At 46.5% G+C, this 22,346-nt stretch overlaps 1 protein-coding gene and 1 long non-coding RNA gene across 5 annotated transcripts; one reads left to right on the forward strand and one right to left on the reverse strand.

Moving 5' to 3' along the window:
* Window positions 1-587: 587 nt before the first annotated feature.
* LOC109573080 (uncharacterized) lies at window positions 588-12,719 on the reverse strand. Of its 4 annotated transcripts, XR_011561480.1 has the most exons (5): window positions 12,310-12,719; window positions 9,971-10,019; window positions 8,636-8,753; window positions 7,185-7,250; window positions 588-2,631 (listed from the first exon to the last, which is right to left on the reverse strand). It is a non-coding gene; the product is annotated as an uncharacterized lncRNA (long non-coding RNA). The 4 variants fall into 4 exon arrangements; XR_011561479.1 differs by lacking the exon at window positions 9,971-10,019 and having other exon boundaries at window positions 12,310-12,715; XR_011561478.1 differs by lacking the exon at window positions 9,971-10,019 and having other exon boundaries at window positions 12,178-12,715.
* A 1,553-nt stretch (window positions 12,720-14,272) lies between these two features.
* IRX5 (iroquois homeobox 5) lies at window positions 14,273-17,945 on the forward strand. The gene is made up of 3 exons (XM_019978612.2): window positions 14,273-14,971; window positions 16,037-16,442; window positions 16,591-17,945. The coding sequence occupies exons 1-3, from the start codon at window positions 14,723-14,725 to the stop codon at window positions 17,385-17,387; spliced, it is 1,452 nt and encodes a 483-aa protein (XP_019834171.2). The 5' UTR covers window positions 14,273-14,722; the 3' UTR covers window positions 17,388-17,945.
* The last annotated feature ends 4,401 nt before the right edge of the window (window positions 17,946-22,346 follow it).

Raw genomic sequence — 22,346 nt, forward strand, 5'->3', positions numbered from 1 at the left:
GCATCCAAAGTTTTCTAAAAAGAAATGGAGCTACATCTTCATTAAGAGCGATAAAGTCAATATATATGGTAGAAAATCAAAATAAAATTATCCTTGAAAATTCTTTCAGTGGGTTTCTCCCAAAATATAGCATAGATGGTTTTGTATATGCCTTATTATGTCTCAGTAAGTATACCAGGATAATTTCTACCGGAGTTGGAAACAAAGCCATTCTTCCACTAAGCATCGCATACAGTAGCTGCATTTTAGGGGCCAGGTACTAGAAAAGATGGCTTTCCCAGGTGGCTTAGTGGTAAAATATCCACCTGCCAATGCAGGAGACTCAGAAGACACAGGTTTGATTCCTGGGTCAGGAAGATCCCCTGGAAAAGGAAATGGCAGCTCACTCCAGTATTCTTGCCTGGAAAATCCCATAGACCCAGGAGCCTGGCAGGCTATAGTCCACGGGGTTGCAAAAGAGTTGGACACAACTAAGCATGCCTGCACTAGAAAAGATATTGTTTGTTTTTCATTTCCTTCTTTTTCTTCCTACATGCATATAGTTGAATTAGATGGACATGAAATGCAACACAGCTGAACACAAATGATAAAGATAATGAATTTATTCTACAAATAAAATCTGCAGGCTACATGGTAGTGACAAAAGTTAAAGTCTACAAATTGAAAAACTATTACAATATAGCCTTGAATGTCAAGTCTCTATTAACACTTGCAAATTTTCCCCAAGTACCCTGCCAGCTTTGCAGCACTTTCTATAGTGTATGTCTACCTTTATTCCTTTACACAGAAATTGCTTACCCCCCCTCCAAAAAGTCAGTTTTTTCTCAAAAGTATTTCTCTAGAAATAAGAACAAAATCTAGTTTGTGGAAAAATGTTTTTTTTATATCTAGCTACAAGTTATTTAAAATAGTCTGTATGTTTTGAAATCGTAGACAAATCCAGTTAAAGCAAAAATACCACAAAAATGTAGATGTTCTCTTTGTCTCCCCTTCCATACACACAAAATCAATTCTAGTCTTAAAAAGACTCTATGTAATTATCATATGACCCACAATCACACTCCTGGGCATTTATCCCAGGAAAATGAAAACTTATGTTCACATAAAAATCTGTACATGCATGTTTACAGCAGTTTTATTCATAATAGTGAAAAACCAGAAACAACACTGAAGTCTCAACTGGTACAACAGTTAAACAAACTGTGGGACAACCACACCACGGGATATTACCCAACCATAAAAAGAACAGAATACTGATACATGTGAGTTGAAGCTCCAGAAAATTGTGCTGAGTGAGAAAAGTCAATCCCAAGAGGTTATATACTATATGATTCCATTTATAGAACATCCTTGAAAAGAAAAAACATTACAGGAAAGGAGAACAGCCTAGTGATGCTACACGAAGAGGATCAGGAGAGAAGCATGTACGACTGTAAAAGGACAGAGTGAGGAATCCTTCCGGGGATGGAAGTTCTGTGTCTGGGCTGTAATGAGGCCAATGTCCAGGTTGTGATACTTTCCCTACTGAGGGGAAACTTACTAACTAAAGGTACAGAGGACCTCTCCATTATTTAGTAAAACTGCACATGAAATCTGTAATTATCTCAAAATATAAAGTTTAATTAAAAATAAAAAATATTCTAGCCTAAAAATTTTACTTTGCTGTACGGAGATCTGAGCTTAAGAATTTATCATAGCATTTTGTGAGAACTATAGAAGTGGATGAAGTACAAACTGGGTCATGCCCAAAACAGTCACTCGCCACTACTTCTTCGGGTGTCAGCAGCATCTGTGCATCTCTCCAGTCCCCTCACTAAGGGCTACCTCTGGTCACACATACCCCTTGACAGAGTTCATACCACAGAAGCCAGACGCCTGCCTGCCACGGAGGAATCCTTCCGTTTCCCTTCAGCCACCACAAAGGCCACAACAAGGAATTTCCCAATGCTAAGGCAACCCCTCATTATTCAGTCTGCCCAAATGTAAGAACTCTGTGGAAGACTGGACGTCAACCTTTATATAAACCAAATACTCAAAGACGTAACGAATGCTCTTCCAGTTGAGATGATTTTTCCCTCATACCTGAGTTGAGCTAATAGATTTTTTAAAAAGAAAATGTTCCATTCCAGAGGGACTACTATAGAGAATTAAAATTATATATATGGATAACTTTTAAGTCTTTCTTCTTCCATAAATATAATAGGGTCACATTAGAAAGTGATTTTAAACCTATTCTAATGATATCAGATTGCCAGAAGAATTGCTATAATGGAGAAAGTGATTTTTTTCTCAGGGAGGAACCCTCTTTTTCAGGTATAAACATTCATTCAGTCCAACAAAGTCATTTTAGAAAAAAAGTCAACATATAGAATTGTTTTTATTTTTCTATACTTTGATTAAAACAGCATTCAGTAACACACTATAATGCTAAGCATTTCAAATAAAACTGGTGATCAAGAAGGGCATAACCTCCTTCTGCATGACAACTGCGGATTTTAATTGGAAAAATCCTGTAATCTATAAATAAGAATATCCAAAACATATTTAAACCACTTGAGCACTTGATTTTTCCATGTCCTTTGCATCTAGATTGAACAGACCACAGGAAATTTCAAAGACTGATTGCTGAATCTAAAAGAAAAAACAAAAAAATCTATTTAGTTGTCATGATCACTGTCACCACCAGCCCCTAATATCTTCTTATACTTCACCAACCTCACTTAATTTTGCCCAGCTGCTTTATGCTTGGGAGAAAGACAAATCACTAATCAATCACGTACACTAATTAAAAATGCTACCTTTTGGAGGCATTGTAATACCTTATAATAGGGGTGAGGATTTCCTCTAACTGCTTACTTTGAAACATTTTTGATAACACATGAGCCAGGATGCAGTGAACATTTGCAAATGCTTAATGCTAGGGTCTACATAAAATATCAAATTGCCCCCCTACCGAAAAGTGGCGGTACAATTCTGCAACTGGTTGAGGTCACATGGAAAATAGAATTATATGCTAATTTGTTCCTATATTAAGTTATCATAGAAGGTCAGACCAAACAGAGTAAAATGAATTCTGGAAAAAAATTAACTAAGTAGATTGGTATGTACCGTATCAAAGTAAACTGTTTATCTTAATAGATACAAATGCAAGAAAGGTTTTTCAAACGGGGGTATTTTCTCCTTTTCGAAAAAAATAAATGTTTTAACCAAACCCAGGCAATGACTTGCATGATTTAAAAACACTTTATCAGAGAACAAGGGCAGGTCTTTTTTTTTCAAGGGGAGAAAAGAAACGGAAAAGGGCAGAGTATCCAAAAGAGAATAATTTCCCCCGAAAAAGCTTTATCTATGTACTTATTAAATTTTACTCACATAAATAGTTCTGCACATGTATTATAAAATGAATAGCCAGGTTTAAACTACATGATGGGGTCAGGAGGTGCTTACCATATACATTTATTATTTTATTCCAAAATAAACTAAACAACAATATAGATGTTTTCCTTAACACAGATTTGTCTCAAGAAAATATGCTTTATTTTTTTTAATTACTGAGGAGAAAGATCTATATTTATTTTTTTCTGGAGGGTATATTCTGTAGATAAGCCTTATCCATAGGTAAGTTCTCATATCTAAGATCTAAGATATGAGATCAACTTAGAAAACTATAAACCAAATTAATGGTTGAAAAATTTGGGCTATCAGTTTCACATATGATAATGGTGCAGGCTTTATATTTCTATTTTCAAAGGTCCTTTATAGAAAAAGGGAAAGAACTTGGAGGAGAGGATAATGGAGAACTAAAATCTTACAGCATTTGAAACCAAGGGACCGGTATTTTATAAAGTATCCAGTTTATTGCAGGACATAACTAGGATGAGTAACAGAAATCATGTCTCACACCCTCAGGCAAATTCCTGGGGAAAAAAAAAAAAGGATAACTTTTGTTCTAGAGTCTATCCTATTTTCCATTAAAAGATCTGTTTGTATTTTTCATTTTATTGCAACATTTCCAAAGCAGTGCTGCAAATGAACTAGCACTCACAAAGAGTCATCTGAATTTTCTTTAAATCAAAACTCATTTTTAATTTCTAAAGGGACTTTACCTATTGCTTTCAATAAAATTTCATTACTATTAGTTATCATAAAATATGTTAGGTTTCCATGGAATACCAGTTCAGGCATAAGATCTTCAGGCTCCTCGATGAACTATGAAACAAAGCTATATACTACTTTACTATCATTCTTGTTTGACGGACCTTATATTTTAGGGTCTTAATCCATTAAAAAGTTGAGAATTACATTTGGAAAGGAGGGGAAAGTCTAACAAAAATGGAAACATGCACTGCTGCCTAAAATATCAGGACTTAAGTAAATTAATCTTCATTCCCAGTGAAAGCAATCTTATGTCCAGGGACTGGGAATTATTCTACCATAAAATACAGCACATTAAATACTACAATAGACCCATTTGAAATGTCTTAACATAATTATTATGTCATCTACAAATGACTAGATATAGACTTATATGTTAATATTCAATACCACAGGCTCTAATGCAAAAGATGCTGAAATGGTAAATATATTAAGCTGGTTAAAGGTAACAGCAAGTAAATCAGTATCTATTCTATGACTAAAAGTAAGACTCCAAATAAGATTTGAAAAAGAATCGATAAAAGCAAGGGTAGAATATTTGGACCCTGGTTATCACAAATAACACTATCATTCTGATGGTTTGCATATAAAACTCCTTATCTCCACTAGCTAGTTGAAAAGAATGAAAAGCTTCTTACAACCAGCTAAAAAGAAAGTCTTTACCATGCTCCTTGAAAAAGCTCATTTTCACATTACTCAGGCTTCATTATGCTAAATCAATATTCGTTTAGTCACTGGGGTTATTGACATATTTTAAAATAAAAGTATACCCTTCAGCTACTGCACTCATTACAGGTAATTTGTCTTGTCAGAGAGCAGGGAATATTATCCTAGTCTTTCAGGGGCTGACAGCCCATGGAAATACCTCCCCATGGTTACAACTGTAAATAATTTTAAGGTAAAATATTGAAAAATCAATGACTGTTTCCTGCAATCTGTCACAAACAAATCAATCATAATCTGTACTGCCAGAGAGTATGATTTGAAGGAGATGGGAGCAGATGTAATTCTTGGCTGGAATCTCTCATTTCAAAATCACTTCACATAATGGTGTCATCATTTAAACACTTAACAGTCAGCGCAACTGCCACTGTAACATCTAGTTGGACAAAACCACAAGGAGGAGGAGGAGAAAATGCCATCACTATTATGTTAACAAACATTTAATTTAAATGGTTGCTGCATTAGGAAATTTCAGCTGAAAACAGTTTTACCTGCCCCCTTTCACAGTTTTAAATTAATCAAGGCTGATTTTCTGTGTACTAATGTTTAATAAATTAGTCCATGGCTAAAGAATGTATTCCTTTTACTTTGAAAGTCCATTGTAGAGAACAAAATTTGGAATTAATAAATAAAACATCTGGATTTTAGAATAATCCATAATTCTATCTGTATCTCAAAGACAAAAAAATAGTGTCATAGATGTCAAGATTATACTTTTAAAGTAGGTTTAAAGGTCTCAGTTGCCCAGATATTAAATTTTATATTTTCCTTCTATTAATAAATATTACATTTCAACTTTGTAATACTGAAGCACAATTTAGAATGACGAGCAAGACTTAGTCAATTCAAAAATACCCTTGTATTCCATATACAAGCTATACCATAGATTGATATTTTAAAAGCTGGAGTAATAACCCAAGTAATATGAAGTGTAAAAGTTGGTCAAGGTCATAATATTGAATTGTTCTGCAAATGTAAACTGCCTTCCAAGTAACCACTTTTAGATAATTTTTTTCCAGGCCACATGTTAACAGCTCTTCAGCTGCTTCCAACGTCTACCTAGGCCAGAAAAAAAGAATCTGAGATTGGTATGCTTCTTCTTCCTATTGTATTAACCAAAAATGTCATTTGATTTAAAGATTACAGAGTCTTCTTCTTGAAGTTTTTTGTTTTTAACTCTATACTAGCTCTTTAATAGAAGAAACTGGTTTTAGCTACTACAACTGTTGCTTACCCATTTCCCAATTATATAATTAGACATCATAAAGTCCATTATTCCATTAACATCCTTCTATAGCTATAGTTTGGGGAGTAGATATTTTTGATGACTAGAAAAGTATATCATTTTTCTTAAAAAGAAAAAAAAATTACATAAACACCGTAACACAATTTAAGCCTTTATAAACATTCTTCGAAATAGAATGATTGAATGATAGACTGATATTTTATAAAAGGATTTGACTCTGTTTTTAATTTAACTTGCATAGTCAAGGCAGCAGCATAGCCTGAAAAGATGGAAGCTTTTCTTTTTGATACAAATCTTCTCGTTTTTTATTTTTGTTGTTCAAGAATCTTATATTCACTCTTGGACACCAACATTAGGTTTTTGAAACTGAAAAAGCATGCAGAGAAATGCTCAAAGATCTCATCCAGAATAAAACTGAGTCCTCCATTCCATGTGAATCCCTGCAACAGCTGCAAAGAGAGCAGCAAGCCAACCTAGTGAGAGGAAAGGGAAAGTATTACCCACAGCCCAGGATTACACAAAAAATGGAAAGGGACCTAAAGCTGACAACTAGGGAAGGAACCCGAGTGGCGCAGCTCCCGGCCTCCCGTGCGCTACAGCAGCCTCGGCTGGGCCTGGAGAGCTCCTTGGCAGAGCTCTGGAACCAGTTGTCAACCAGCGAGTCTCCCACTCTGAGCTGGGTGGTGGCTGACAGTAAACTGCCCTGCAGACAGCGTGCTCCCCTAGAAAAGGCAACAAAGCCAGGGAGGTAAATGAGGACAGCTAAGCAACTGCTCCATGTGTGCCCATCACCACACACTAAAATGACACCTACCGGGATGGGGTAGGCCACCATCACAGATCTAATTCTCAGAAAGAAGCTATTTTAAGGGTGTTGAGTAGGCCTAGCTGAGATTTCTCAGCCCTCCCAACACAGCAGCTCAAAAACTCAGCAGAGAAAAATCAGATTGTTTCCATACCCCAAATTTAAAGAAATTGCTGCCTCCTAGATAAAGTTCTTATATGTAATAAAGGCGCAGGATTACAGAGAAAAGTATTCTCTTAAAAGAGATAATATTACCTCCCTATCTTCAGAATCTCCTCCTTCCAAAAGCCAGTACAGTGGCTCCATTATGGACTGTAGATTCTTAAAGAGAAAAACAGCAAGAGTTAGCTTCATCTTTCCTACCACTTCCTTCCTTCATTGAATTACAATTTAATTACCTATACTTGAATTGATTTTATTCCTGAATGATATATTTCTCAAAAAGCATACCCTAACCATTTTCACCAGAGAACATTTAGTATAACCTTCTCAATTAATAAACTATAATCTATTATTGTTGGAAAGGACATGCTTTCTTTATCTTTTCAAGAGTAGGGAACTCCCTTCCACACACCTATTTTATATAAAATGAGAATTAGTTTTAATATATTTGAATACCATTAATATATAAATATGCATCTTAATAAATTTTGTCGAATAACAGATATAAAATCCAACCAATTTGACTGCATGTTTAGATTTTCCTATATTCATTCTTAGGAAGGAAAAAAAAAATCTAATCCTCCGTCTTTTAAATTCAACAAGTTTATGTGGTTAAAAAAACAAAACCAAAAACTAAGCTTAAAGACAAACAAAGAGGAATCAGATTGTTCACTGTATAACATTTTCTTTGTATCTGTGTGTTTCCTAAGTCACTACAATACTTCAGCTCTTGGTCATACATGAAGACCTATAAGGCTCAGTCAGATATAGAAGAACACAAAGGTGCTATTTAAAAACAATTAGATATTACTTCATTTAATATTGAGAGTCACTTTAATGCCTTTGAAAGTATTCAGAGAAGCACTGCTTCTATAGCAGACTGTACTCCAGTTGCCTTCTGTAGAATTAGCTTTTTTTTTTTTTTTGGTCCTCCAACCATCTTTTTTTTAAGAAAATATTCTCTATCACTGAATCCTGTACTTTGCTTTCCCCACTAGACAACACAAATATTCTGCACAATTTTTTTTTTCTTATAGCTTTTCTCATCTGCTTGTGTTCATGAGCCCCTATTCTGATGAGAAGGGACAAGTTTTGTGCACACCTGTATGTCCTTTGTCATTAAGAGAGTTTAGTACCTATGACTAGAGCTGATACTCCCCTTATATTTATTCTAAAAAGAATTGGGGTAATGAAAATAATAAAAAGCTGTAATTTGATATAAATATTTCCTTCAAAGAATAATTATCTCTTTATAACACATCATAACCTTAGTCTTGATTTTTATGAAAAGCACTGAGGTCATAAATTTCACTATCCAAAGATACCATTAAAAAAGAAATCATTCAGTATATTTCCATGAAGCAAAATGTTCCTACTTATTAATACATTGGTAAAATGGTAATAAAGGCCTCAAGTGGCGTTCTTTCCATTCTGTACTGAGACCATCCCTATTACCAATATAAATACTTTGGTAAAACAAACACTGGTGCTATTTTGGGTTTACTCCCAAATACACAAGCACAACTGTGCAGACACTCACTTACAGACGAGCGTGGGGATGCTCAAGGACAGATTTCAGTCAACACTTGGAGGAGCCCCACAGTTCAGAAGTGAACTTAGCTGAAAACATCCAAACGTATATGGAAGCATCATACTCATAACCTGCACAGAAAATAAAAATGATTCTGTTTAAGGAAATATAGAAGTCTGGTTAAATACTTCTGAGGTATTAGATATGAATATCTAATCTAATTTTCCCCAAGGTATCACTTTATATTACCACAAATAAACAAGTAAAGACTGTATCAAGGTGTGGAATATCATTAACCTGAGAAAAGGTTGGTAAAATGGATTACATAGAAGATAACTGTAGGAGAAAATTATATTCTCTTCTCCTAAACAAATACTAAGTGCATCCTCACTAATAAAGATTTAAACTTTAACTATATTTGTATATACTGGTTTTCAATTTTGAAGCATATAAGTTAATTTACCACTCTAAATTGGTACTTAGGTATACTCCAGCTATAAAAATACTACAGATTTATGAAGAAGTTAAGTCATGAGTACCACACTCCATAGTAGTGCTATGAAAGCAAACCAGAGTCATTATTGAACAAAAATAATAATAATTCCAAGGTTTTACATCTTTTCAGAGTTGTATCAGCTGCTATTCTATTAAGGACAATTATTCTCTATAAAAACAGCTAACATTTATACCAAAAAGATGTTAAAACTACAGGACTCAACACCATGTAGACACTGAAGGGAAATATGTAAAGATATTGAGGTACTACCACACAAAACAGGCTCTGCTATCTCAGAGTTAAAATGTTATTCCAAAATACGATACTGTTTTCATAACCTATTTTAAAAAACATATTTAATTCACTCAGGATCACATGATCTAATTTATTTGCACTGAAAATTTCCCCAAGATTTCTATACTGTAAAAATACATAATTATATATTAATACATTAATAATTACTTGGTATTATTTATTAAACCAGATGACAGGTAATTAGCTCATATTCCGATTTCATTTCTTTTAACATATCATACTTGAAAATAATAGATGGATAATAACACTGGGATGCTGATGCTGGCTGCCAGAAAAAAATTTTTTGATGGGGGATCTGGAAGATAACTAAAGCAATTATCTCAAAAGTAATGCTCTTGTTTTCGTTTCAGCAAACAAGTCTAAATAAATCATTCTTTGATTTTAGTTTCCCATATAATGACAGGCAGCTAATTATCCCTGGAGTCACAAACAAGCTGTGACTCTCTACCTGGCCTCTCCGATCAGAATGCCTATGGCCTCCTCCACTTTCACTTCCTTTTTCTACAATGAGTTTTAATATTAAAGAAAAACACTCACACATCTTACACACACACTGATGGACAGCCAGCTTCCAGGAAATCATGAGCTACAAAGAGAGGGGAGAAATCTTAATGCAATACTTATGTTGAAGGGTATTAGGTGCTGGATAAGCCAAGGGGTAATATAATCAACAGCATCCGTCTTGCTATTGTTTTGGCATTCAGAGATTTGAAGTAAAGGACAGTAATATTATTTTAGTGGTCATCCAGGTTATGATTCAGATCCTTAAACTAATAAGAGTCTAAATGCACTATCTTCTCTTGCTCATCAATTCGAATTTACAGAAACACATTTTGGAAGAAATAAAACAGTTTTCTTCTGTGTCTGGAAGTAAAACAAGGCTTTCCATAAACAATGTAGCTAAGTACTTGAGAAGAAAAAAGAATATGTTTTAGATCATGAAAACATCCTAGGAGACTTTTCAAAAAAAAAAAAAAAAATGAAGGGACATAAATTTCCTATATATTTACTTTTTCATTACATTCCTGTTTCTGCACATTAAGCATGTCTTCCTCTACATATTTTTTTCTGAATACTAATAAACGTTTGCTTAATAACATACTAGGCTATTCATGCTTTCCTTTCTAAATCAGAAACCATTATTCCACAAAGATGGAGCACAAAGAAAGCCGATAGAGGCATTGCCAAAAAAGCCACAAGTAGTATCAATACATGCCAGAACACTTAACATTGAACTATCATTTCTCTCAAACTTCTGCTGCCAAAGTGCTCACAAAATCTGGAACTCAAAGACAGATTTCTAGTGCAATTAAATTCTCCAGAAGCAAAACTGTACAAAAATATGCCGCCCTTCTTATGTCACCATTTTATAGACAACATTTTCTCAGGATCTTAATTAAGATAACGATGCACACCTGTGTCAACATTCTCTGGCAAGACAGCCTTATCAATCATAATCCTTTAAGTACACTCCAAAACAGCAAAGCGATATGACAAAAGCAATCTGTTGCCTTTCCTAGCCTGTGTTGTGTCTCTCCCACAAGAATGATGAGATCTTTAAAATACAGCAGATCTACTTTTATAAGTCTTTAAAGTTTTTACTGTAAACAGTTATTACACTAAATAAACAGGAATAACCTCTTTTGCACTTGATTTAAACAATGACAACTGTACAGCCAAAACCCTAGGAGCAAGCTCCACATCATGTCTTAGCAATACAATTGTGTCTGTTATTTTAAAGCTCTAAATTTTAAGAGTAATGCGTAACAGGATCCGTGCAGACATGACAAACCAATAAACCCTTAGGAAGTTTTAAAATTAGAATGTTTTAAAGTCTTTCATTAAGATCAAGGCATGCCTAGCCCTAACCTAAGTGCAAATGTTCAGAAAGATACAAATGCACTAGTAAGCGGAAAAGAAAAAGAATCGTCTTGGTAACCTGGAACCAGAGGGAGTTAGTTCCTGCCTGCCGTGGGAGAAAGCTTCAGTGACAGGAGATGAGTTAAACTACTGCTAAAAGTAAGCAGGCTCCCAAACTGAAAGCTGATAAATAAAGGGGGGAAAGGAGGGAGAGGAGAGAAAGGAACGCATCCAAGGCTAAAAGTTAAAACCTCCGGTTTACCAGCAAAAACGGAAGGCTTTCACATGAAAACGGAGAAAACCCGCCAGATGCTATCTGAATCCTGCCTGTCTGCTAATAATCAGCTCTTCCCTCTCGCATATTAACACGAGTCTATTTCAGACGCCGGGCGGCGGTGGCCAGCGGAGCAGCAGAGCCATCAATGTGCAAATAAAGCAGAAAATAGAGACATCCTTAAGAAATGAGTCTCAAATTTGACGCAGAGCGGAGGTGACAACCACAGCAACAGAACCATAAATTCTAAATGCTTCAATATCTTTCAGGATTCTCTCCAAGTCCTTGACACCAAAAAGAAGACAGTATTAGAAAACCGGGGGGTGCGGGGACGGGAAGGAGTTGTAAGTATGGTGTGTGTGTGTTTTGGGGGGGCAGAGGGGGTTGCTAAGAGTGGCAGGATGATGTAATGAGGATGTCTGTGTTGACAGATTCAGATTCTCGGTGGCACAAACCTCCAGGGCTCCATTTCCGAGATCAGCATCCTGGACCAGAGCGGAGAGGGTGAAGTCGCCGCGCGTGGATGGAGGGGACCACGCCCACGCCCGCCCGCTGGGGGGACCGTCACACCACGAGAATCCCGCCCAACGTTCACGCAGCCCATGCCTACCGAGAGCCCGGAGGGGCGCAGGGCACCACCGCGTCCATCCCGTCCACGGGCGGACGTGGACGCGGCTCGAGAGGCAGGAAGCCCGGCCGAGACGCGGAGGGTACGCGGTGGCAGAGTGGACGCGGGGCTCACCTCTCCTCCGCAGCGCGGGAGCGTGAGCCGCGGACGCTCCCTCGTGGCTGGCGCGAGCCCCCGGCTGGCGGCGCGCGCGGGCCGCTACCGACCGTTAGCGCGAGGGGCTGCGGCGGCGGCGGCGGCGGCGGCGGGCGGAGCCGGGGGCGGGCGCTGGGGAGCTGAAGGGCCGCAAGAGCGCGAGCGACGCGAGCAGGGCGGGGACGCTCCTGGGCACTCCCCGCGATCACCCCGGCCCAGCCCGAGCCCCGGAGAACACTGCTCCCTTGGCTGCCTGAGACGCCGCCAGCGGTCGGCTCCGCGCGCTCGGGGCTGCTCGGCCTCGCCTCAGTCGCGGCCGGTTCGCTGCCACCTCAGCTGGGCTATGCCCGCCACCGCCGCCGCCGGCTTCCCGTCTCCATGACAATAGGGCGCAGACGCCCCGCCCCGCCCCGCCCCCTCGGCGCCTAGACTTGGAGGGAAGCGGGCTCACGTCGCCGAGGGGCGGAGCCTATAGAGGCCAGCGTCCAATTAGAGGTGAAGGCAGGGAGGGATGGGGCCGGGCGATTTCAGAAGTTGTAGGAGAATATCCGCCTGAGGGGCGGAGCCTGGGAGAACTGATGGCCGGGGGGAGGAGTCTGCGCGCGTGCGTGAAGTCGCGCTGCAGAGAGTGTGGGTCTGGAGAGCAGGCTTGTGTGCCAGACCCGGCTGGAACTTAGGAAATAAAAGTATCTCGACTGTCAGAGTCATTGAGGGAAACTTTGTGTCTAGGTATACTTCGGCTTCCGTGTGACTGCATTATAAAAGCCACAAAGTCCCGGATCTACTGGAGTGCCCAACACTGTGCCAGCCCCTGTCCTGGTTCACCAGCGCCCCTGTCTGTCCCAGAGTTCGAGTGCTTCTGTGGCTTGCGGTGGCGCTGGGTGTAGAGACAGGCAAAAGGTCTGTTTTGTATTCTGTTTTGTATTCTTCGTGGGCAAGGGCTCGGCCTGTGACTCAGTTGTGTTTGCCTTGCCAGAGCCTCGCTGCACAAACAGTGATTGGGTTGGTTACTCCTCCGCGGACTGTTAGCGGTGGAGCGTGGGCGGGTGCGAGCTAGAGTGCGTGCGAACTGGAACAGGACCCGCACTCTCCACCACCGTCACCACCTGCCTAGAGGGGCGAGCTGCCGGTGATGCAAAGCCCCAAGAAAGGGGCAGCGAGCCATTGTGGGAGAGGGCGTAATGGGGTCCAGAGACCTACTCCAGTGTAGCTGCTTCTCCGTCTGGCAGCTCTTGCCCACAACCTCTCTAGAGAAAGGCTCCCCCCGTAGTACTGGGTCCCCAGTGTCTCCTCCCTCGCCGTCTGGCGGGGAGTTGGTGGAAGGGAGGCTGAGCCGGAGACGTGCAGATGTCCAAGGCCTGTCTCTCGCCCACCTGCTGCTGCTGGTGGAGAAGGACAGTCACCCCGGACTCCCAGCGCCCTGAACGCTGGCATCCATCCGGTTCTCCCTTCATTCAGGGGCCTTCATTCCTGGTCTCCAGCGCTCTTGTGGGTCCTTTAGGGGGAAAAGCCAGGGGAGGGTGCACGGCGATCCGCTTTGGAGCCCAGCTTCCTCGAGAACAAGAAATCCGCTAACTCCGTGATTTACTGTGGCGTAGAAAAAGCAGAGCGTTCGCTGGAGCGCGGTCCGCTGCTTCGTTCCCTTTGTGCGTTGGAACGGCAGACCGGCCACCAGGGCCCGCTTGTGTCGGAACCGCCGCTCCGCCTCCCCGACTTAGCAGGGGAGGAAAGTTGGAAGAGATCGTCGCGCCTGGGATGTGATTGTCATCCTGGGGCCGGCGCTCGAGAGTCTGAGTGAGAGAGGGAGAGACCGATGAGGGGAGGTGGGGGGGAATAAGAGGAGGGGGGAGAGGAGGGCCGCGGTGGAGAGGCGGGCGCTAGGGAGGGGCGAGGGGAGCGCCAGCGAGCGGGAGAGGGAGCCGGGGAGGAAGAGGGAGAGGACGAAGAGCGCCTGGCGGCCGGGTTGGCTGCGGCCGCCCAGAGGCTCCTGCCAGTCCTCCCACCGACTACACCCCGGGAAGGAGGAGCTTCAGGCGCGCACAAGGCGTCAGAATCCTCAATTTCCAACTTAGCATCTTGGCAGGACCTTTGCGAAGCCAAAAGCGGAGCCCCCCAGTGCAAAGAGCGAGGGGGAAAAAGAGAAAGCAACAAGGGAGGGGGGGAAACCCTGCCGGGGCGAGCGAGGCGCGCAGAGGAGCGGGCTCATCGGTCGCAGCCGGAGGCGCGCGGGAAGCCAGCGAGGAGGCGCCGCGGGCCGGAGCCCGGGAGCCGGGGCCCGAGGAGCGGCGGCCCGGGGCAGCCGGAGACCAGGTGCCCGCCCGCTCGCCCTCTCAGGGCGCCGCCCGGCTCGTTGGCGGCCGCGGCGCGGAGCGCCCCATGCCCGTGTGTGGCCATGTCCTACCCGCAGGGCTACTTGTACCAGCCGTCCGCCTCGCTGGCGCTCTACTCTTGCCCGGCGTACAGCACCAGCGTCATCTCGGGGCCCCGCACGGATGAGCTCGGCCGCTCGTCGTCGGGCTCCGCGTTCTCGCCCTACGCCGGCTCCACAGCCTTCACGGCGCCCTCGCCGGGCTACAACTCTCACCTCCAGTACGGCGCCGATCCCGCGGCGGCAGCCGCCGCCGCCTTCTCTTCGTACGTGGTAAGTGAGCGGGAGCCTGGGCGGGCAAGGGCAGCTGGGGCCGCGCGTGGCGGGCGGGGGCTGCGGGGGACACGGGCCTCGGCTTCACAGCGGACCGTCCGGCAGAGCCTCGCGGCCCCTGCGAACTTGGGCGATTGTCTCTCTCGGCTTCGCCCGAGTCTCGGGCTCAGGAGTTGCGCGGAGAGGAGAGCCGCGTCTTGCTCAGATCGCTAACTTGGCGGAAGGGGTTTTTTGGAGGAGAGGTCGCTTCAAAGAGCAACATTTGGTTCAAACGTGAGCTCTAGGCCGTCCCGCACATTTTACTCTATTTCATTTTAGGGGGTTTGGCCATTTGGCGAAAAGTAGTTCAAAAGAAATAGATCCGAAATCTGAACAGAAGCGTGCTTGGTCTGTGTAAATGTGTTTGGCCTCGCCTTTAATTAGTCCTCCAAAATGTTGCAAATCTGTAATCCTATCTTCGCAATCCGATTTGGAGGTATTAAATTTCTGAAAAGTCTGGCGAGCTGCGGTGCATCCGGGATTTTTCGGCCGGGTGCACTTTCTGGAAAAGCGCCGTGGCTTCGGTTTGGGGTAACACTTTTGGAGGGGTGGGAGTTCAGGGACAAGGCTTGGCTCTTCGTTTGCCTTTCTCTGTGGGGGAAAAAAATTCCTTGACTTCCTTTGCTCACTACCCTTGTTTCTACTGCGCAGCCACTCGGGCGCAGAGAGCAGAGTCGCCGCCGCTGCCCGGGCCTCTCTCTGGGTAGAGGGGCCTGGCCTCGGTGGCCGGATCTGCTCACGCAGGGGAGGACGTGCCCAGCCAGAGGGGGGCCTACCAGGTGCCTGGGAAGCCAGGACTGCTCCAAGAGCCTCCAAGGACTCAGGGATTGGCGGCCTCCGCTTCCTTCTAAGGAGGAAGAGGGGTTGCCCCGGGGTCTGAGCCCTCCAGCCCTACCCCAGGGGAAGCCTGAGTGCGGGCCTCGCTGCCCGAAGACCCCTGGGCGCAGGGCAAGTGTGCTTCGGTCGCCCAGGTGGCAACTGGGGACCACGGCCCACTCTCACGTTCTCTCTGCCCGTTCCCTGCAGGGCTCTCCCTACGACCATACACCGGGCATGGCAGGTTCCTTGGGGTACCACCCGTACGCGGCGCCCCTGGGCTCGTACCCGTACGGGGACCCCGCGTACCGGAAGAACGCCACGAGAGACGCCACAGCTACGCTCAAGGCCTGGCTCAACGAGCACCGCAAGAACCCCTACCCCACCAAGGGCGAGAAGATCATGCTGGCCATCATCACCAAGATGACCCTCACCCAGGTGTCCACCTGGTTCGCTAACGCGCGCCGGCGCCTCAAGAAGGAGAACAAGATGACGTGGACGCCGCGGAACCGCAGCGAGGACGAGGAGGAGGAAGAGAACATTGATCTGGAGAAGAACGACGAGGATGAGCCCCAGAAGCCCGAAGACAAGGGCGACCCCGAGGGCCCCGAAGCAGGTTGGTGGACGCGGGAAAGGGTGTGTGGAGCCAAAGAGGGGCCTGGAGAGGGGGCGCCCAAGGCCTGGAGGTTGGGGACAGGGTTTTTGCCTTTGCGGGTGGGGACCTGTGGCCTCCGCGTCTCTGACCGCCTGGGTTTCACCCGCAGGAGGAGCAGAGCAAAAGGCGGTTTCGGGCTGCGAACGGCTGCAGGGGCCGCCCACCCCTGCCGGCAAGGAGACCGAGGGCAGCCTCAGCGACTCGGATTTTAAGGAGCCGCCATCCGAGGGCCGCCTCGACGCGCTGCCCGGGCCCCCCCGCGCCGGCGGGCTCTCCCCGGCCGGGCCCGCGGCAGCGCGGCTGGCCGAGGACCCAGCCCCTCATTACCCCTCCGGCGCGCCGGCTCCGGGCCCGCACCCAGCCGCGGGAGAGCTGCCCCCCGGTCCCGGAGGGCCCTCGGTCATACACTCGCCGCCACCGCCGCCGCCGCAGGCGGTGCTCGCCAAGCCCAAACTGTGGTCTCTGGCGGAGATCGCCACATCCTCGGACAAGGTCAAGGACGGGGGCGGCGGGAACGAGGGCTCTCCGTGCCCACCGTGCCCCGGGCCCGTAGCCGGGCAAGCCCTAGGAGGCAGCCGCGCGTCGCCAGCCCCGGCGCCATCGCGCTCGCCCTCGGCGCAGTGTCCCTTCCCAGGCGGGACGGTGCTGTCCCGGCCTCTCTACTACACGGCGCCCTTCTATCCTGGCTACACGAACTATGGCTCCTTCGGACACCTTCACGGCCACCCGGGGCCCGGGCCAGGCCCCACCACGGGTCCGGGCTCGCATTTCAATGGATTAAACCAGACCGTGTTGAATCGAGCGGACGCTTTGGCTAAAGACCCGAAAATGTTGCGGAGCCAGTCCCAGCTAGACCTGTGCAAAGACTCTCCCTATGAATTGAAGAAAGGTATGTCCGACATTTAACGCGGGCTGCGTCGGTCCCGGACCTTCCTAATTTATTAAAAAAAAGAAAACATGGCCTTGGCAGTTATTTTTCCATCAACATGAGAGAAAAGCAAAACTACCCCTCCTACTAAAAAGTTTATAGTACATGGAGATGGATGATATAAAAATGTAAACATCTCCACACACCCACAGAAATGTCTTAACCAACTGAAAAGAAAAATTTTAAAAAGGATTTGTATTAAATCTTATTCTGTATATTTAATGTAGCATTTTTGTATTTAAATTGATAATTCAATATCTTTGAAGTAAATTATGAAATTAAGACACCTGTACAGGCATTTAATGTTTTTTTGTAATATAAATATATACATTTGTGTTTCCCCCAAAACTGTTTCATAGTTTAAAAATACAAGTTTAATTTAATTTTTTTACACCTATTGATTTTTTTCTGGGTATGAGCTAAAGTATTATTACAGAAAGGAAACAGGTTATATACTCTTAGATTTGAAAAGTAAAAGAAACTGCAGCCGCCTTTGTAAAATGCAAAATATTTAATTAAAAGAGATTTTAACATTATCAGAGCCACTCATTACTTGTTAGAAGCCTCAATAAACTGTCCATCGCCCTGGACAAAAGATGCAACCTGCAAGTTTTTTTCGAAGTGGGGAATGAAAGGTTCCACCGAACCCAGTTTGCCAGCGGGAAACCGTAATTAGGCTTCGAGCTCCAGGGAACCTGGCCCTGCCCGGAATGCAAATTTGGATCACTGATGCGGGCTGCTGTGGGGGGTGATTGGACCCTGGAGGAGGGACGAGAGAGACCCAAGAGTGTGCCCAGAAGGGAGAAGAGATGGCAAAGCCAGTTAGAGACACGCACCACCCGAGCTCCAACGCTTAACCTAATTACTTCCAATCAGTGTCGTGTTTTATGCAAAGCAATCAGCTGGTGAACTTTGCTAATGAGTTCGATTTTATGCCGGATTTAGCCCTTATTACTATTTCAAAGGTGCTCTGGGCTAATGCGGGCGGGAAGCAGTTGGGGGATGCCAAGGAGAAGGCTTTCCTAAGTCACTGTTGTCTCTACCCCTTCAAAATTGGGCATTGATCTCTTCGCTGGATTTGATTAAATTAGTAATTGTTCCATCCGCGACCGTGCGGCTGGTAGGCGGCCGGGTAGATTCCCCGCGCAGCCGCGGGGCTGGGGCCGCGGGACCAGCGAGGGGACGGTTCCCCCCTTTCACAGGTAGGTGTCACACTTGTCCTGAATTACAAGCCTGCACTTTGCAGAGTCGGAGATTGGCGAGAGAGGGAGCGGAAGTGGGGGAGGGAGCACCACAGGCGCTTGGGGGAAGCAAGGGGAGCCCCAGATGGATCAGAAGAGTCCCCCGCCCCACCCCACGGGCCCCCTTTTTGGACAAGAGGCATTCAGCAGTTAAAGGACATTTGCCTTGATAATGAGGCCGTTGTGGACTTGATCAGGCTTGTCGTCACCTTAGCACGTCTCCCATCGCGGATTCAAGAGTCTCGAGTAGCTGCAAAAGTATTTCTGAGGTTTTATTTTCTCCATTTAATCCCGCACATTTCATCTCAAAACGAAGTCAGGTCGGGTCTCAGTCCCAAACGAGGAAGAGAAACCGCCCTGCGCCCGAGGCCCGCTAGCACTGTCGGTGCTCCAGTCTCCATTTTGCGCTGGAGATGGAGAACCACGGACGTGTGGAATTTCGTGGGAAATTTTCACTGGTCGGGGAAGGGGAGGCTTTAGAGCAAAAACATACGCCAGCGAGGGAAATTAATTTGCTCTATTAAACCCAAGCCTGAGTGTAGAGAGAATGTGTTTGCACATAACACCGGTTTAATTAGGCTAAATCAAAATGCACATATTTGCATTTCTACTCAAGTCTACTTTAACCCTACTTGATTTTTTAATACCGCCCAAACTTTCACCGGAGTTTTTACTTTTGCTACTTTTTCTTTTTCCTTTAAACCTGCAACGGGGCTTCTTTAGCTTATTCGAATTTAAACAAGTTTGAAACCAGCATTGTCCAGATGTTTTGGCGAACAGCAGTCGACTTCAGAGTTTAAATGAGTGAGAAAATTCACGCAGGGAAAATGGTTTCAAACTTGGAAGTGTGAATGATTAAATATGCATGAGACGATCGTATTTTACTTTGTCCCTTTAATTATAAATGATTTTTTTAAACAATTGAATTCCAGAGATGACTTGCCCTACCCCCCGCGCTCCAATCCCCTCCACCCACAACCGCCCCCCGCACACACAGCCCAGTTCACAATCAGTTTTTCCCCCCTGTTGAATATGCAACCCCAGGAATCACCTTCTCTTCTAAAAAAGTCAGAAGAATAGGCCAGTCCCCTTCTCTTAAGAGAGAGTTTAAGGACGACATCGACTCTGGGGGATTTGGAAGCACTGGCCCTAAACCCTGCCCAACGATTTTAAAAAGAAAATTACAGGCCTCCTTGTGTTCCAGGGAATATGCAAATGGCGAGGCGCGGGCCTCCCGGGTCTGATTGCCGAGGCTCGGGGCCGAATGCCCGCCGGGGCTGCCTGGGAACGGGAGCCGTGCACCGGGGAGCCCGCGGCATTTCTCCCCAACGAGGGGCTGCGGGAAGCGCCTCCAGCTGGGCAACGAAACCGCCAGAGGTTGGAAGGCTGATGCCCAAATTCGCTGTCCCCTGCCCGCATCCCTCCTACCCTTGGCCTCTAGAGTTTTCTTTGCGTACTTCGCCCTAAGTACAAGACCCAAATTAAGTTTAGGGTTTTCTCCTTTGCAGAGTTGGGGTTCGCTGACCAGTGTTTTTTCTGGTGTGTAGAGACTTTTCAGTTTGGGGGCGGCCTGCCGGGCGGATCGAGGTATGTGCAGTTAAGACATGTCTCCCGCGTTTAATCCCAGAAGTAGTGGCTTGTCTGTAAGGTTCCAAGTCCCTCCTAGAGCCTCTGAGCCTCTGCTTGGCTGCATCTTGGGGGCCGTGTCGAAGGCGATGCTCTTTGCAAGGGGCGGGGAGGGCAGGGGGGAAACCTTCCGGCCTGCCAAAGGTTTGTTCGCACACTTGAACTGGGGCGCGTAAATTACGCGATGCGAAGCAGCGCCTAAAACATCCCGGTGCTGGGGTTGCGCGGCATTTGTCACCTGCGCTTGGCTGCGCTGGTTCCAGTACCCAAACAGAGGCTAGCCTGGCACTAAGGGTGACTAGGAGTCGCTGAATCTCGCAAAAGAGTTGCTGAGTCCAGCAACAGAGGCCGCGGGATCACTGAGTGGGGTCCCTGCAGTCAGCCCCCGCCACCCCCACCCAGGGAGCTCCAAACCGGAGACCCGCTGGGGTTCTTCCCTTTTCCCCTCTGTGCGCGGCGGAATCAGCTTCTGGGATGTGGGGTGAGAAGCCAACAGCCCAGTCAGTCCCCGAGGGCTCAGAGAGGTTGAGGCTGCAGAAAGGGCCCTTTTTCCTCCCCACTCCTCGGATCTGGGGGCCAGTGCCCGAACTGTTGTTCTTGGGCCTGGGTGAAGAACCTTTATCGAGGCCTCCTGGTTGCAAACCCCTCGGGGCCCTCTCATTTCCCCCGAGATGTACGCAGCTCTTGGAACCTGGAAGATTGAGGGGCTGGGGTAAAGTGGTCGTGCGTGCGGTTTCAGAACGGGTGGTGCCTACCAGCCCACCTGTCCCGCCTCACAAGCTGCCAACCCCGGGCAGAGACACAAAATAACGCCCTTGCAAAGCGCCCAAACTGAAAGGAATGTGCTTGCGCTCCCAAGAGGGAGACGCAGGCGGATGCAGTTCAGGAAGGGCGCCGCCTACTGGTCCCCGGGCGCCCTGCGGCTTGTAGAGAGGAGGAGTTAGGCGACACCCGGCCATGCCCCCTCCCCAACCCCCGCCCCCCCGCCGCGGGGTCCTTAGCGCTGAACCCCAAGAGGGTCAAATGTAAACTCCCCCGCCATCCCACTCGCTCCAGCCTAGGACCCAGAACCCAGTTAACACTGGGGATTCGGGAAACAGGGCCTGCGACCAAAAGAGGATTAACCCTGCAGATGCCTGCCACGGCTGGGGCACAGTCTTTACAAACCAGCGGCAGGGAGTTGAGCAATCTGCGGGCGGCCCGAGCAGCCTGCTGGTGGGGGCCGCCACCGCGCGCAGCCCGGGCATTTCGGGTGCTCCCGCTCGGCTTTAGGGGCACGCATTCCGTTTCTGCGGGCCTTCCCACGGCCGGCCTCTGGGCCCCCGCACAGTTTTTTATTTGTGGTTTGGCATGTAGCGGGGTCTACCACGCAGCCGCGGCCCCCAAAGATCATTTCTATCTTTTGGCCTGTGGATTAGACATCTTTAGGAACGGGAAAAATAAAACTACCCTCGAATTCTTCAAACCCGGTTTAGAGCGCATCTTTAATGAGGTCGGCGTGGCAAAGCTGGAGGTGCTCACGTGGACTTCCTTCTAACCCTCCTGAAGGTGTCCCCTGGTCTCCCCTCGGGCCAGGAGACTTTGGGGGACAGCGGGAGGCGCGCCCTCTGTTTGGCTCTTCTCATTCCTTTGCCTCTAGGCAGCCGAATAGGAGGGAAATCGGCCGGACCCGGATCTTGCCCCCTGCTCTTCCCCCTAAACTGGCCAAAGCTGCCGGACTGTCCGTAGACCCACTCCGCGGGTCTCCCTTTTGGACCAGGCCGGAGAGGTTCTCCTTTTCGTTTTCGCTCTAAATGCGACTTGGGTCCCAGGCACCAGGTGGGGCCCAGGTTGTGGCCTAACACGATCGCCTCGGGGGCCGGGAGGCAGCTCCGGCTGCACACCCCGCCCTAGCCGGGGCCCCTCCGGGCCATTGGGGATCTCTGGCCTCCAGTCGGCCTCAAGCCCCAACCCTAGGTCCCCAAGGCCGCCCTCCGGGCCGCGCTTGTTTCCGGCGCCCGGAGGAGCCCGGCGCTCCCAGACGCCACTTTTCCCAGTGAAATCTGCTTTTATTTGCTCCGAGCAAACCCC

This window comes from Bos indicus, chromosome 18 (genome assembly GCF_029378745.1).
Source record: "Bos indicus isolate NIAB-ARS_2022 breed Sahiwal x Tharparkar chromosome 18, NIAB-ARS_B.indTharparkar_mat_pri_1.0, whole genome shotgun sequence".
Classification (NCBI taxonomy): domain Eukaryota; kingdom Metazoa; phylum Chordata; class Mammalia; order Artiodactyla; family Bovidae; genus Bos; species Bos indicus.

Excerpts from the sequence above, each read along its gene's own strand:
- IRX5 (XM_019978612.2), top strand. The coding sequence starts at position 14,723 with ATGTCCTACCCGCAGGGCTACTTGTACCAGCCGTCCGCCTCGCTGGCG. Across the intron at positions 14,972-16,036 it reads CCGCCTTCTCTTCGTACGTG|GGCTCTCCCTACGACCATAC; the intron begins GTAAGTGAGCGG and ends CGTTCCCTGCAG. Across the intron at positions 16,443-16,590 it reads CCCCGAGGGCCCCGAAGCAG|GAGGAGCAGAGCAAAAGGCG; the intron begins GTTGGTGGACGC and ends TTTCACCCGCAG.